This window comes from Microchirus variegatus (genome assembly GCF_963457635.1).
Source record: "Microchirus variegatus genome assembly, chromosome: 23".
NCBI classification, from domain to species: Eukaryota; Metazoa; Chordata; class Actinopteri; order Pleuronectiformes; family Soleidae; genus Microchirus; species Microchirus variegatus.
In genome coordinates, this window is record NC_139824.1 from 4,985,007 (window position 1) to 4,999,928 (window position 14,922).

Genomic DNA, 14,922 nt, shown 5'->3' on the forward strand with positions numbered 1-14,922 from the left:
TGTGGACGATTGCCACAAATGCTGTATAAACATTTTTTTTTCCCAATTTAGACCAATTCAGAGGATTAATAATACAAAGACATCAATCTGTCTCCTATTTAATTTAATTCAATAAGCTTGGCTGGCATAAAGTCACATTTTTAAGAAATGTGTGTGTGTGTGTGTTATGCCCAGTCTTCAGCGTGGTCCCCACAATATGGTACAGGCATGTATGTGTGTGTCTGTGTAAGTGTATGCTCTTGTCTTTCTATACTTGTGTGGACCATCCCCTGGAAAAACACCCTTTTTTGGGAACATTTTTCATTCTGGAGACATTATGCCCGGTCTCGAACGTGGTCCCCACAATGTGGTACATACATGTAGATGTGCACACTTTGATACATCTGAATTTGTTTATGCTTACGACAGTTTCTGGGTTTTGGCGTACGCCAAGTTTCAGTAGGAAATCCACACAAGTCTTTGTACATGAGGCCCCTGGTCCTGACAGTCTTGATGCTGCTCTGTGGACCTGCAGGACTTCACTCTGTCACTGATCATCTCAGGTTAAACTTCATGTTCTGTTCCAGCTGCTGGAGGAGAACATCATCTGCTTTGTGAAGAACGAGCTGAAGAAGATCCAGAAGGTTCTGGGTACAGATCAAACAGAAGTCTCAGAGAGTCAGAGGGAGGATGAGGAGGTGTTGGATGGTGAAGATGAGGAGCAGAGGAGGAGCAGAGAGGCCTTTCTGAAGATCACAGAGAACTTCTTGAGGAGGATGAAGCAGGAGAAGCTCGCTGACTGTCTGCAGAGCAGTAAGAGGACTTTTAATGTGAAAAGAAGAACATCTTATTTTCTCAATGATCCACTCACGGGTTTATTTTCTTGTGTTCTTTCAGAAACCAGAGCTCCAATTTGTCGACGTGAACTCAAATCAAACCTGAAGAAGAAGTCCCAGTGTTTGTTTGAGGGCGTGGCTAAAGCAGGAAACCCCGCCCTTCTGAATCAGATCTTCACAGACCTCTACATCACAGCGGGAGGGACTGGAGAGGTCAATGAAGAACATGAGGTCAGACAGATTGAAAGAGCTTCCTGGAAACCAGACTGAGCAGAAACAATCATCAGACCAGAAGACATCTTAAAAGCCTCAGCTGTAAGAGACAGACCAATCAGAAGAGTGATGACAAAGGGAGTGGCTGGCATTGGGAAACAGTCTTAACACACAAGTTCACTTTGGACTGGGCTGAAGACAAAAGCAACCAGGACATAGAGTTCACATTTCCCTTCACCTTCAGAGAGCTGAATGTGCTGAAAGAGAGGAAGTACAGTTTGGTGGAACTCATCCATCACTTCTTCACTGAAACCAAAGAAGAGGGAATCTGCAGATTTGAAGACTTTAAGGTGGTCTTCATCTTTGATGGTCTGGACGAGTGTCGACTTCCTCTGGACTTCCACAACACTGAGATCCTGACTGGTGTCACAGTGTCCACCTCAGTGGACGTGCTGCTGACAAACCTCATCAGGGGGAAACTGCTTCCCTCTGCTCACCTCTGGATAACCACATGACCTGCAGCAGCCAATCAGATCCCTCCTGACTGTGTTGACCTGGTGACAGAGATCACAGGGTTCACAGACCCACAGAAGGAAGACTACTTCAGGAAGAGGTTCAGAGATGAGGAGCAGGCCAGGAGGATCATCTCCCACATCCAGACATCACAAAGCCTCCACATCATGTGTCACATCCCAGTCTTCTGCTGGATCACTGCAACAGTTCTGGAGAACATGTTGAAAACCAGAGATGGAGGAGAACTGCCAAAGACCCTGACTGAGATGTACATCCACTTCCTGGTGGTTCAGTCCAAAGTGAAGAAGGTCAAATATGATGGAGGAGCTGAGACAGATCCACACTGGAGTTCAGAGAACATGAAGATGATTGAGTCTCTGGGGAAACAGGCTTTTTGAGCAGTTGCAAAAAGGAAACCCGATCTTCTATGAATCAGACCTGACAGAGTGTGGCATCAATATCACAGCAGCTTCAGTTTACTCAGGAGTCTTCACTCAGATCTTTAAAGAGGAGCGAGGCCTGTACCAGGACAAGGTCTTCTGCTTTGTCCATCTGAGTGTTCAGGAGTTTCTGGCTGCTCTCCATGTTCATCTGACCTTCATCACCTCTGGAACAAATATGTTGTCAGAAGAACCAACAACGAGCCTGTGTTCCAGACTGTTTAGACACAAACCTGAACTGAATCATTTGCACCAGGGTGTTGTGGACGAGGCCCTACTGAGTCCAAATGGACACCTGGACTTGTTCCTCCGCTTCCTTCTGGGTCTTTCACTGAAGACCAATCAGAAGCTCTTAAGAGGTCTAGTGACACAAACAGGAAGTGGTTCACAGACCAATCAGAAAACAGTCGAGTACATCAAGAAGAAGATCAGTAAAAAGTTGTCAGCCGAGAGAAGCATCAACCTGTTCCACTGTCTGAACGAACTGAACCATCGTTCTCTTGTGGAGGAGATCCAAGAGTCCCTCACATCAGGACATCTGTCCACAGAGACACTGTCTCCTGCTCAGTGGTCAGCTCTGGTCTTCATCTTACTGTCAACAGGAAAAGATCTGGAAGAGTTTGACCTGAAAAAATACTCTGCTTCAGAGAAGGCTCTGCTGAAGCTGCTGCCGGTGGTCAAAGCTCTGTACGTGGATCAATATATAAATATTAATAAGACATATTCTAAAGACCACAAGATAAACATGTTAAACTTTTGTTCGTCACTGTTTTCTACCTCAGACTGAGTGACTGTAAACTCTCAGAGAGAAGCTGTGAAGTTCTGTCCTCAGTCCTCAGCTCTGTGTCCTCTAGTCTGAGACACCTGGACCTGAGTAACAATGACCTGCAGGATTCAGGAGTGAAGCTGCTGTGTGATGGACTGAAGAGTCCTCACTGTTCTCTGGAGACTCTAAGGTCAGGACTCCTGATTTTGCTTCTTTAGGTTCTTGTTGATGAAGATGTTCATCATCTGAATCACTGAGTTCATCATATCTTCTTAACTCCAGCCTGTCAGGTTGTCTGGTCACAGAGGAAGGATGTTCTTCTCTGATCTCAGCTCTGAACTCCAACCCCTCCCATCTGAGAGAACTGGACCTGAGCTTCAATCATCCAGGAAACTCAGGAAAGAAGCAGCTGTCTGCTGGACTGAAGAATCCACACTGGAGACTGGACACTCTCAGGTATTCTCCTCCTCCTCTTCCTCTGCTGCTTCATGTTCAACAGCATGATTCAAACTTGTAAGCATGTTCAGGTTGAAGATTTTCCGTTATTCTGCTGTCGTCTATGAGACAAATGTGACAAGAAGTCAGTGAATTTAACCTTTAACATTAGTGAAACATTTTAAACACCTGTTCTTCTTGTTTTTCTTTTGGCTCCTCCCTTTAGGGGGCGCCACAGCGGATCATCTGCCTGATAGAAATTGTTGTTGTTTGACAATAAAAACTAGAAACAAACACTAGACTCTCATCAGAAAAATGTATATATAGGAGTTATCCTCTGTGTTGTCCACGTGGTGGCGCTGTTAAGAAAATGCGTAGACTTTGGTCTCTGCATATACCGTCTTCTCTTTGAAACACCTGTCCTTCACCTGACACCAGGGTGTCCTTCATCATTGTGTCAACCAGAGTGCATCATTAAGACAACAGTTTGGGATAACATTGGACACAAACTCATTCAGATGGTTTCTTCCTCCAGGATGGACCATGCTGGAGACCAGAGGCTAAAACCTGGTGTCAGGAAGTGTAAGTATGGATTTACAGGAAATAACAACATATCACCTGATCATCAATAAACTGCAGCTGTGTCTTGTTGTCTTCATCAGATTCGTGTGAACTGGAACTGGACACAGACACAATGAACAGAGAACTCAAACTGTCTGAAGACAACAGGAAAGTGACCTATGTGACAGAAGATCAGTTGTAACCTGATCATCCAGACAGATTTGAGGTCTTACCTCAGCTGCTGTGTAGACCCGGTCTGACCGGTCTCTGTTACTGGGAGGTCGAGTGGAGAGGAAGAGTTTATATATCACTGAGTTACAGAGGAATCAAAAGGAAAGGATACAGTTCTGACTGTTGGTTTGGAGATAATGATCAGTCCTGGAGACTGACGTGAAACACCCATCAAGTCGTCCTCTGTCTCTCACAGAGTATCAGTGTATGTGGACTGTCCTGCTGGGACTCTGTCCTTCTACAGAGTCTCCTCTGACTCACTGATCCACCTCCACACCTTCAGGACCACATTCACTGAACCGCTTTATCCTGGGTTCCTGGTCTATCCTGATTCCTCAGTGTCTCTGTGTTCTTTGTAGGACATGAAGAGACGGCAGCTTCAGCGGTGGACGAAGTCTCGCTGTTTATAATCTGATGTTAAAGCTCGCCTCAGTAATTCATAGTTGAAAGACATTTGAATTCTCTTGACGTCATGATGACATCAATAAATAAAGACTAAAAACGTGTATGTGTGAAATAAACATTCACAGACGTTCACATCATAAAAAATGATTGTCTGTCATTAACTGAGCCGCCTACCTGTGCTGCTCATTATAATGAGCTATTGACTGTCCTGTGAGCGCCCCCTGCTTTTTTTTTGGCATTGTATTTAAAAAAAAAAAAAAAAAATTAGCAACAGTGTTGGCAATATACATACTTGTACAATATTAATCAGAGCAGACTGTATATTTTAGAAACATTTATTAAAAAGACATCAAAGACTGAAACAACAATATCTACTAAATGTAACTATATACAGTGTGTGTGTGTGTGTGTGTGTGTGTGTGTGTGTGTGTGTGTGTGTGTGTGTGTGTGTGTGTGTGTGTGTGTGTGTGTGTGTGTCAACTGTAAGTATTGCATTATCTTCAGTGGGATTCAAAAGTCTGAGAACATGATAGATAGATAGATAGATAGATAGATAGATAGATAGATAGATAGATAGATAGATAGATAGATAGATGCAGATACATTATTTCTGTGATCAATAACACCTGTTTTATTAACACTAACTGTTACACTGACTCAACTATTACTGTAAACCGACACAGCATCATCACCATCATTATAAACAAACATGCAGGTACGTACACGCGTGGAGCATTTCTATTTGCTCTGGGACTTTGCGGCTGTCGTTGCCAGGAAACGACGCAGCGCTGCGTTACAACGATTGTAGTTCGAAGAAGGTCGTTTCCCTGTTTACACGTATTGTAAATCGATGACAAAAACTACATATCCCATAATGCAAATGTCACATAAGCTGCCTCCCCTTTTGAGCACATGACTTGTGTGGTACTCCAGTTAGCTACAACAACACACACTGTGTTTCCCTGCTAGTATTTGTCCCCTAGCTGCCGCTTTCCTCGTCTATCTTGTTGTTTGTGGTGTAGAATTATTTGTTAAAAATGCAAATGCAGTGTTTATTTGTCGCTTTGTGTCTCAGTGTTTCTGTAATGGCGGGGAAATACTCTCGGGACGCGAACGAGCCTAAGCCGAGCGGTAGTGATGGAGCGACGGTGGAGTTCAGGATAGGAAAGCTGAACCAAGTGTGGGAGAAAGCTAAACGGGTACGTACACAAAACAAACAAATTAAGCACTGATTCTGTGTGGTGAAAGCAACGATGGGCTGCAGCTAGCATACAGCTAGGTTGAGTAGCTACGGCTAGTTGGCCAATAAGTAACAACGAAATGTAGCAACGAAATGTACAGATGTTATTTTTTAGTAGTTCACTGCGAAATGTAAATTTAAAAAAACTGAATACACCAAGAGTGCATCATATACAAATAGACATGTCTATAGATAACTTGCAGTAGTATTAGTGCATTCATAGATGTAGAAAAGCACAGCAGGACACTGAAAATGTCTAGAAATGTATATAAGAAAAACACCAAAAGATAAAAAATAATAATTATAAAGGGCAGGATAAAAACTGTATGTTGTTTACGATAAAAATGAAGTTGTGATCAAGATTAAATCATTGTAGTTAAATAAATACATCAATGTATTTGTGCATTGTCTTTACTTGTTCATTCTATTGCACTACTCATCAGTAACTGATCAAGCTTACCTTATTATTTATAACTTTTACTGAAAAAGTGCTACTTGGGAATCTAGAAAAGTGTAACATCGGGGTGTCTCATGTGTTTTGCTAAAAGGACAAGGGGATATACTCTTAAAGTAGTTGTTTTAAATTAAAGGAACACATGTATTAATGAAAGTGCAATTACAAAATGAAACATAATCCAATGTATAACATTTAGGAGGGTTTATTGATATAAACTGAATATACTATACTAATTGTGTAGTGGTTTAAAAATTCAGAAATGTTAAGAACAAGCTTTATATATGTACTTTATACATGGGCCTTGGGATTATGGAGTCTGACTGTTTGAACATCATGTTTCTACAGTAACACAAAATGGACAAACCAGCCAGAGTGTGTGTTTAGCATTTTGAAGTAGAATCTTGCTACGTGAAGAACAAAATTCCTTCTGGTACGCAAAGGTCACCGTAGTAGAAACGATTCATTAATGAGTCACCACGCTTTAGTCAACCTAAGTTTCTAGCCTTTACTATAAGAGTTTCCTAACTCAGAGCTGACTCACGCTTCATAGTGACCTGCCCTATTTTCAGACCAGTGAGGACTGTGGTTTTGTCTGTCATCAAGGTCTGAAAGGGATCAGAATTAAGTTTAAAAAAAATCTCTGCTTGATTGAAGGTCTCTCAAAGAGCTAAGCTTTTTCAATTCTATTTATCAAATATCCTACAGTATAATTACTTACTTCCCTACATAATTTGTAGCTGTCACTCACAGTGTTTTTGTTTTGTCATTAATTTTGTCTGTTTATCTCATTATCCCCGACTCTGTGCTCATATGTTTTCCCTCCTTCTGTCTTGCTAATGTTTTTTCTCGCTGTGGTTCTGATAGATGCAGTTGTCCCCGGTGCGGCAGGCTGAGCTGCATAGTGATCTAAAGATCCAGGAAAAAGATGAGCTGCAGTGGAAGAAGATAAAGATGGAGGGGCTGGATGAAAACGGAGAGAAAGAGGCCCAGCTCAGACGCAACTTCAATGGTAAGTCTACTCACAAGTGCCCTCAAGAAAGGGCTGAATTGCGTCCTCGCTTAAACCTTAATTCCTGTTTTTTCTCAGAATTTAATCACAAATCCACCCACTGTGGTGATTTTTTTTATGAATTCGACAAGTAATTAATTCCACTAGCACTAATGAATGCAATATTTTTTACATGGGGGCTTATGTGATAAACTCTTGCATTTGGCTGTTAGGATAATAAATGTTCTCTCTCCAATGCCAACACTGTCAAGGTTGGACTGCTGCTCATGGATGTTTACAGAGTCACTGTTTGAAATATTAAATAAAGCTGTATACCAATACTTGACGATTTCATTAAGTGTAATTTTACTAGAAATTAAAAATGGAAGGTATAAATATTTCATAAAACAAGAAATATGCATTTCATTATGGACCTCATTGTCCTCTAGAAAGCAATCTTGGCACATCTCAAATGAAAGTGTTAATCCTGTGGATATTTTTTTTGAAGAAATTAAAGTGTCTGCACTTATTGTACCTTAAATTATTCATCACAGGCCTTGATCATTTTGACATGGTTAGTGTCCTTGCAGTTTCCTTTGATAATAAAGGGTAAGGGCAGGCACAACGAGATGGTGCTAAATCAAATCATGATTAAACCCTAGAGCAGGTCTATGAGTGTATGTAGAGATCTTTCCCTCAGCACCAGGAGGCAGACACTGAGCCAACTGTACACCAGACTATTTAGCATTCTGGTGCCAGCAGCCAGTGGTCTTTTGTCCCTTTGTCTGTCCACCTAAGATGGACTGAATCTTGGTGGAGGAATGACCTTCCAACTCTAATAAGAGCAGCAGAGTTACTTTCTTCTTCATAGGCTAGATATAAATCTCAATGCAAGACCTCAACTCACCATCTTTCTCTGAAACACTCTCTGTCAAATTGGCTCAAATTTGGTTTCTCTTTGTGTCTCTCTTTTCTTTAAGATGACACCTCATTAGCTTTAGATTGGTTGATCTGGGAATGTAAACTTTTCTTAATATTTTTGCACAGTCTGGGAATAATAGAGTCATGAACTGAATGAACTGAATGAATGAAATAGAATATCAAGAATACAAGCCCAGCAATACCACAGAGACTCTCGTCAAGTTTTTGCACCCGGTTTATGAGGATTTTTAATAGGACGCCCGCACATGGACGCTCTCCTAATGAAGGACGAGTAGTTAATAAGTGACACTGATGGGTTATTACAGTGTTGAGATGATGCTGAATCAGCTGCTGCAATAACGGTTTACTGGAGCAGAATAATGATGAGTATGGAGCTTCTTCAGCACAAAGTCCAACTTTGTGTTGCGTTCACACTCATAATATATTGGCTGCATTTCATAAATGGAAGTTAATATTTAAACATTTAGTTACACCAATGCTAAATATGCACAGTCAATTTTCTGTCATGGAAAAATTTGTGTCCGGGCAGTTTTTGGATGCATTCACATTAGTTTTTTTGTGTCTCCTTTGTCTTCTTTTATTACCTGTATTGGAATTGTGTTGACAAGATATGTCAGTGTGTCACCCACTCACCTCATTACATGGGCTAAATGGAAAATACTGTATGTAAAACCTTAAGCCAAAAGCGTTCATATTGTCCACTGCAATTCAATTTTTTTGGGTTGCCAGTTTCTGGAAGACCGAAACATCTGTCCAACCATCTGGTTTTTTTTCCAAACATTGAACCTATTTCATAATTATGTGTCGGCAAGAGGTAGAGATTGTAAGGGAAAGTGTGTCTGCTCTGAGTAAACACTACATTATTATCAGTTGCTTACCTGTCCAAAGGAAAATTATCCACAACCTCATCTCTCTTTAAATTCCTCTCCACTTTCAGCCATCTACATTATTTAATGAAGCAAGTAATGTAGCAAGTATTTCAGAGTAATGTGTTTTCTCATTCTGTTGACCCATCATGGCCATTTATGGCTTAACACAAAAAAATACTTACACAATGGACATTTAAATCTACAAATAGTCACCTGTGCTACATATGTTGAAAATAATAATAATATAAATGATGAAGTCTTTAGAGGATAGTATGTTTTAATAAGCTCTCACCAGCTTCCCAACTCTAAACCTTATTTGCTGGCCTGCTTTGCCCGTTCTCAGCAGCTAATTCGCTTGGGACTGTGGAAATAATGAGCTCCTGTCAAAGATGTGTGCCTCTGGGTAATTTTAATGTTAACTCTTTTAGAGTTCCATGTTTTAAATGATGAATGTACAGTGTTCCTTGTAGTCGCTGTATGTTCTCTTGAGTATCATACAGCTTCCTCTCATGCCAGATTCAGCTCCTCGCAGACTCATGTCAGCCTCATTATTAACGGTGCAAGTAAAAAGTGAAAATGTGTTTTGCAGTGATCTTGGCTAAGTATGGGATGGATGGGAAAAGGGACACTCGACCAATGGAAAGTAACTCACTGAAGGACCATGACACCAAAGAGGGGGACGTGTTTGATGATCCCAGGCTGAACAAACTCTGGAACAAGGTGTGTGTTTGAAACAGTTTACAAAGGAAGGAGAAAGTCAAATTGTTTCTTCCATGTTTGGGAATGTCTCGATTTCATCCCTTTTTTTCCACAGTTTAAGTTTCTCAGTTTGAGATGTTTATTCCTTTTTTCTTTTGCAAGTTGCAATGGGTGGAGGGAAATTTTACCACAACGGTTACATAAATTCACCAAATAATTTGCAGGCTGAAAAGCTTTTGAGGTTTCATCTCTGAATCTTTTGCTCCAGTAGTCTTTGACTCAAAGTGCCACGCAATGTTTTGTTTCAAAGCATAAAGTGTTTTATGTTGGAAAAACTCATCTCATTTTCAAAGGCCTGTGCTTTGACGATATGTAAGAAGTCAGGAAAATAAAAGTTTTATCCACATAGTCTTCCAAATGATGCAATGCAAAGTCTTGAGTTGCAAAACACGAGTTGAGTAACAGCTAGGGGAGGATGTGGTATGTTTTCATTTTGTCTATCCAGACATAAGTACACACCATTCTAACACTTTATCACAGAGACGACTCAAGGGAATTTATTCAGATTTGGCAAAAACTTTGGTCAAAGAAAACTTTTTTTAGTTCATATGTCATAATCAAAATACACTTCAAAAATAAATCCACACTATACATGCAATTTGCTATTGCTATTATTACATTACTTTTACATTACCTAATTGTGTGTCCTGACTGACATAAACTACTATACGTGTTGACTGAGGCTCTGTTTTTGCCTGATACTGTATTTTTAGATGCCGTAAAAATATTTTCTACATGCCATGTGATGCCAAGCTATGCCTTTTTACTCTGCTACCTTTAATTCTGTCTGTCTCTGATGACTTTATCTGCCCCAGGCTCAGGGCTCAGGTAAATTCTCCAGTGAGGAGATGCTGAGCCTTAAGAGGGAGTTCCAGCACCATAAAGACAAGCTCCATGAGTACAACATCCTCATGGATACCATCAGCAGGACTGAGGGTAAGCTGCCTGAATAAATCATCACCCATTTGCTGTCAGTGATTAACACATCAAATTTAAATACATATAGAAACAAATGTCTGTTACATTCAAACCATTGTCAGAGGAGTTCACACAATGCTTATTAAGCTCCACACAACTCTCTGTGGGACTGTCTCGCTATAGCAGTGATCCAGTTTTCATGTACGGCTGCCTGATTATGTTAAAGTAGCAGTAAGTGATGCTACTTTAAAAGACTGATATATAACAGAAAAAATATCAAAGTACCATAATAGAGACAATATCAGAAGACATTACAGCTTCTCTCACTCTCTCTCACACACTCTCTCTCTCGCTTGCTTTCCCAGGAGAGAAAACTTGATCATTGAGTGCACTGTATTGGTAATTACTCAGAAGTCCACGGGGGCAGTTGTTGTTGTTCTGTACTGGAGCTTTACATTTTGCAGATATTGCAGAGGGCAAAGTGAGAAATACTTTCCGTTTTGTGTTATATCTTCTGGTGATGTATGTAATTGGCAGGTATAACACCCCCAGCCGCCTCCGTGCTCCATCACTGCTTGTCACATTGTGTCAAGTGAGGGAGTTTCAAGTCAAGCTGGCAGGTCTCACTGTGTGTGAGAGACACATGGGGAGACAGGGACGTCTCTTTTGGATATGATTGACACCTTGCAGACGTTTCGTGCCAGAGTTTTTTCTTTAGTGCTCCACAGTGCCAATGTTTCTGCCAAACAAGCCAAGTGTATTTTTCTGCCCGATGCATTTAAACATTTAGCCAATCACTCATTGCCTGGAGGGGAGTGTGTATCACCACCTCCTCCACCGACTACCTGTGTGTACACACTCTTCACTTTATTTTGTTTTCTTTTGATTCCAGTCAAAAGAACAGTCCATGTTGTGCTGTCCAGTTGGCCTTTGTTTGCATTTTACCTCCTTCACATTTTTTGAGGGTTAGAAGGATGTTTTTGAAATCAGATGGCTGATGTTTTGCCAGTTGTCCTTTTTTTTAGGGAGGGTTATATGTTTGGCAGTTTAAGAATATATTAATAATAACAAATGATTAACAAAATTGCACAACTTAAACATTTAGAATAGAGAGATGGCAGGAGCACTGCTGATGTCCATTCAACCACAGGTGCTATTATCCCCCCAAAAAAAATCGACTCCTAATCCAGAGAAAGGCAAATTAAAAGGCTTTTAATTTTGGTGTGTGTGTGTTTTTAATGCTTTTAAAATACCATAAGCACTGAAACATTAAGGCCTTTTAACTTTAAAGTTTGTGAGTGCCTTTTTGACAAAGAGTCTATCTCCACTACAGTGCATTTACATATTCTAAATAAAATAATGCATAAACTAAATATTAAATACTATATATATATACACACAATTGTCTTGATTAATTAGCAATACTGATTGATCGGTCTACCTCTACTCGTAACCTCACTGATGACTCAGCTTATGCACTCCCCAAAACTCCCATGAAAAAAAAAATCTGATACCAAAAAAGAGTGCCATAAAATAGCTTTTATCGACCTGTTTTTGCTCCTTCTCCTGTGTGATCCCACTGTCCTCATCCCTGTATTTACCTCCACCCGATTGTCTCAACAGAAATCCATAAGAACGTGATCGCTCCCCTGGAGGGTGAAGCCAAGGAGCACGTGCTGCACCAGAAGCACACAGACCTGAAGCACAAGATGAGAGACCTGAACCAGGGCTTCGAGCGCCTCCGTAAACTCAGCCATGAGGGCTTCACTGAAGACAGTGGTGAGGGAGACAAAATACACACTTTCTCTCTTTCTGCATCTTTGCCATAATAAAAGTGTCCACTTTTTATATTGGTAGAATATGTCTCACCAGGAAGTAAAGATTTACTGAATAACCACCAGGGAGCGATACTGCTGATTGCAAAAATACATATTTGATTAAAGGTTTATGGGGAAAATGTTTCTGACATGTATATGGACCAAACCTTTTTCTTTTTTTACCAGGATAATCCCATTGAGATTGCAAATCTCTTTTCCAGGTTGTCCTGGCCAAGAGGCAGCAGCATCAAACACACACATCAACAAGGACAATTATAATAAAATAGTAACAGACATTAGAAAAGAGAACAATTGCTGTATGAAAGAGAGCTATTTAATTTAGCCCACTGTGCTGCATCCACCCTCTTGCAACTTGTCCTCATGCTATCAAAACATCCAGGACTTTTGATTGCGTGCACTGCATTGGTTTTGAGGTTTAAGCGGTGAGATCTCAGCTGTGCAGGTTTCAGTCTGTCATAGAGTTCAGACAAAGGCAGCGTAACATCTGCTGATTCATACTGACTGATTTACATCCTGCTCACTCCTCCTCCAGGTTGTTTTTCACCCAAGCACAAATTAAATCACCCTCTCTCTCTGTTTTCTTTGCCTGGTTCTGTTATTGGTGCAGATTGAAGGAGTGGCAGCAACTTTAGCTCAGATGTTCACTCTGCTTCTGCTTCGTATTGACTGTGAAGACCAAATGATTGAACAACCAGGTTAATTTATCTCACAAAACACCTGTGTCACTGCTGTGACGCCTTATGAAGCCACCTCCCTGCAGGGCAACTATTGATAAGGCTTGGAGCTGTCTCCACAGATTGTTTATCTCATGTTTCTCTCTGTTCCTCCTTTGTAGAGTTTCGGGAGCCTCGTGTGATTGAACTATGGGAGGCTGCCAAAAGAGCCAACCTCACTGAAGACGAGCTGGACTCTCTTAAGGTTCCCTTTATATTTCAATCTTTTCTTTTCATCAGACTGCATGTCATAGAATACAACCTTAGAAACTTTTGGTAACAGAAAAATGGTTGGTAATCCAAAAAGCAGATCTTGATTATGATCACTTTTTTATACATTATTCATTTGAAATGCACTTAAAATATTCCACTCTCCTATCTCTGCCTGTACTCTAGTCACCTTTTTGTCCCATGGGTAGATTAATGCAGCGAACTGAATTTAAATTTCAACTTTTTAAAGATGCTTGGCTCCAAGATCAGCTGTATCACAGGAAAATATTCAGCTACAATTTTTCTGTGTGACATTCCCCCTCTAGTTGCTACTTAAGATGCATATCAGATCCCCTGTGCAGCTGTGCATGTAATAGATGGTGAGCTTAACTTGCACCTAGATGTGTTCACTGACCTCTTTTCCTTGGTCATTTAGGAAGAGCTGCATCACTTTGAGACCAAGGTAGAGAAGCACAGTCATTACCAGGAGCAGCTGGAGCTGTCCCACCAGAAGCTGCAACATGTGGAGGCGTTAGGAGATAAAGATCACATTAAGAGAAACAAGGAGAAGTACAACTCCCTCGCTGAGAAGACCAGGGAGATGGGCTACAAGGTAAGGAGGAATATTTAAGTTGTTATTTTTTGCATTCATAAAATCCTGCAAAATGTCAAGGAAAAATGAATCAAAATGCTGTTTTTAGTGCTGAGAAAATGCAGTCGCAAAGAAATGGGGGCAAGCAAGGTTTACAACTTATTTTATATAGTTCCTATTGTAGACTAGGATATTTAGAATTTACAACACAGTGGTATTTTGTAATCAAACCTCACAAAGAATTTTTTTAGGCTGTTATAATTTATGTATGTATATATATAGGGCTCCATCAGGCAGAAAAGGTGCCACAAAAGTACACACAAATGAAAAAAATATGTCTTATATGATGTTTGCCAAGGTCGATTTGCTCCAACTATCTAATACACAACACACAATCAACAACAGAGCTACAGGAATTTACTAATTTATGTGAGGATCTTTGATGCTGACTGTTGATTCTTTGTCTTAATTTCAGATGAAGAAACACTTGCAGGATTTATCCAATAAGATCTTTCGTGAGGGACTCGAGCACAATGAGCTCTGAGCAGCTCAGCTCCTGGTCATTATTGTACATCAGCGAAGGTTGAATGAAGAAGATGAAGATTTTCTACTTTTCTATAGTGTTATTTGTTGCTGATTTTACAAATCACTGAATGAATGAACGTGTTTGTACATATTGCGCATATGAGAGATTTCTTATAAATCATCTGGACTTATTGTACTTGTCATATTTTCACTCGAGGCACTGATAAAATAAATATGTTTACGAACAAGTCTGGTTCTGTGTAGTGACAGATAGGTGTATTATAAATGTTTTGTGGGTTTTTTTTTTATGGAAAGCAGCAGATGAGTCAGACTTAACCAGACAATGCAGCTGCAGATGGTTCAGATCCTGGGTAGCATCTGATGTAATACTGCAATTCAACTGTTAGTTTCCTTTGTAGAAAAAGAAGCTTCAGAACCCGAGAGAGTATAACAGCAATCTTTAATATTCAGTGAGATACAGACGCAAACAAC

General features: G+C 40.3%; 1 protein-coding gene across 1 annotated transcript; it reads left to right on the forward strand.

Annotated features, from left to right (window-relative positions):
* The first annotated feature begins 5,331 nt into the window (after positions 1–5,331).
* On the forward strand, positions 5,332–14,667 carry lrpap1 (low density lipoprotein receptor-related protein associated protein 1). The gene is made up of 8 exons (XM_083909524.1): positions 5,332–5,578; positions 6,941–7,085; positions 9,465–9,595; positions 10,450–10,570; positions 12,176–12,331; positions 13,226–13,308; positions 13,750–13,926; positions 14,381–14,667. The coding sequence occupies exons 1-8, from the start codon at positions 5,417–5,419 to the stop codon at positions 14,447–14,449; spliced, it is 1,044 nt and encodes a 347-aa protein (XP_083765650.1). The 5' UTR covers positions 5,332–5,416; the 3' UTR covers positions 14,450–14,667.
* The last annotated feature ends 255 nt before the right edge of the window (positions 14,668–14,922 follow it).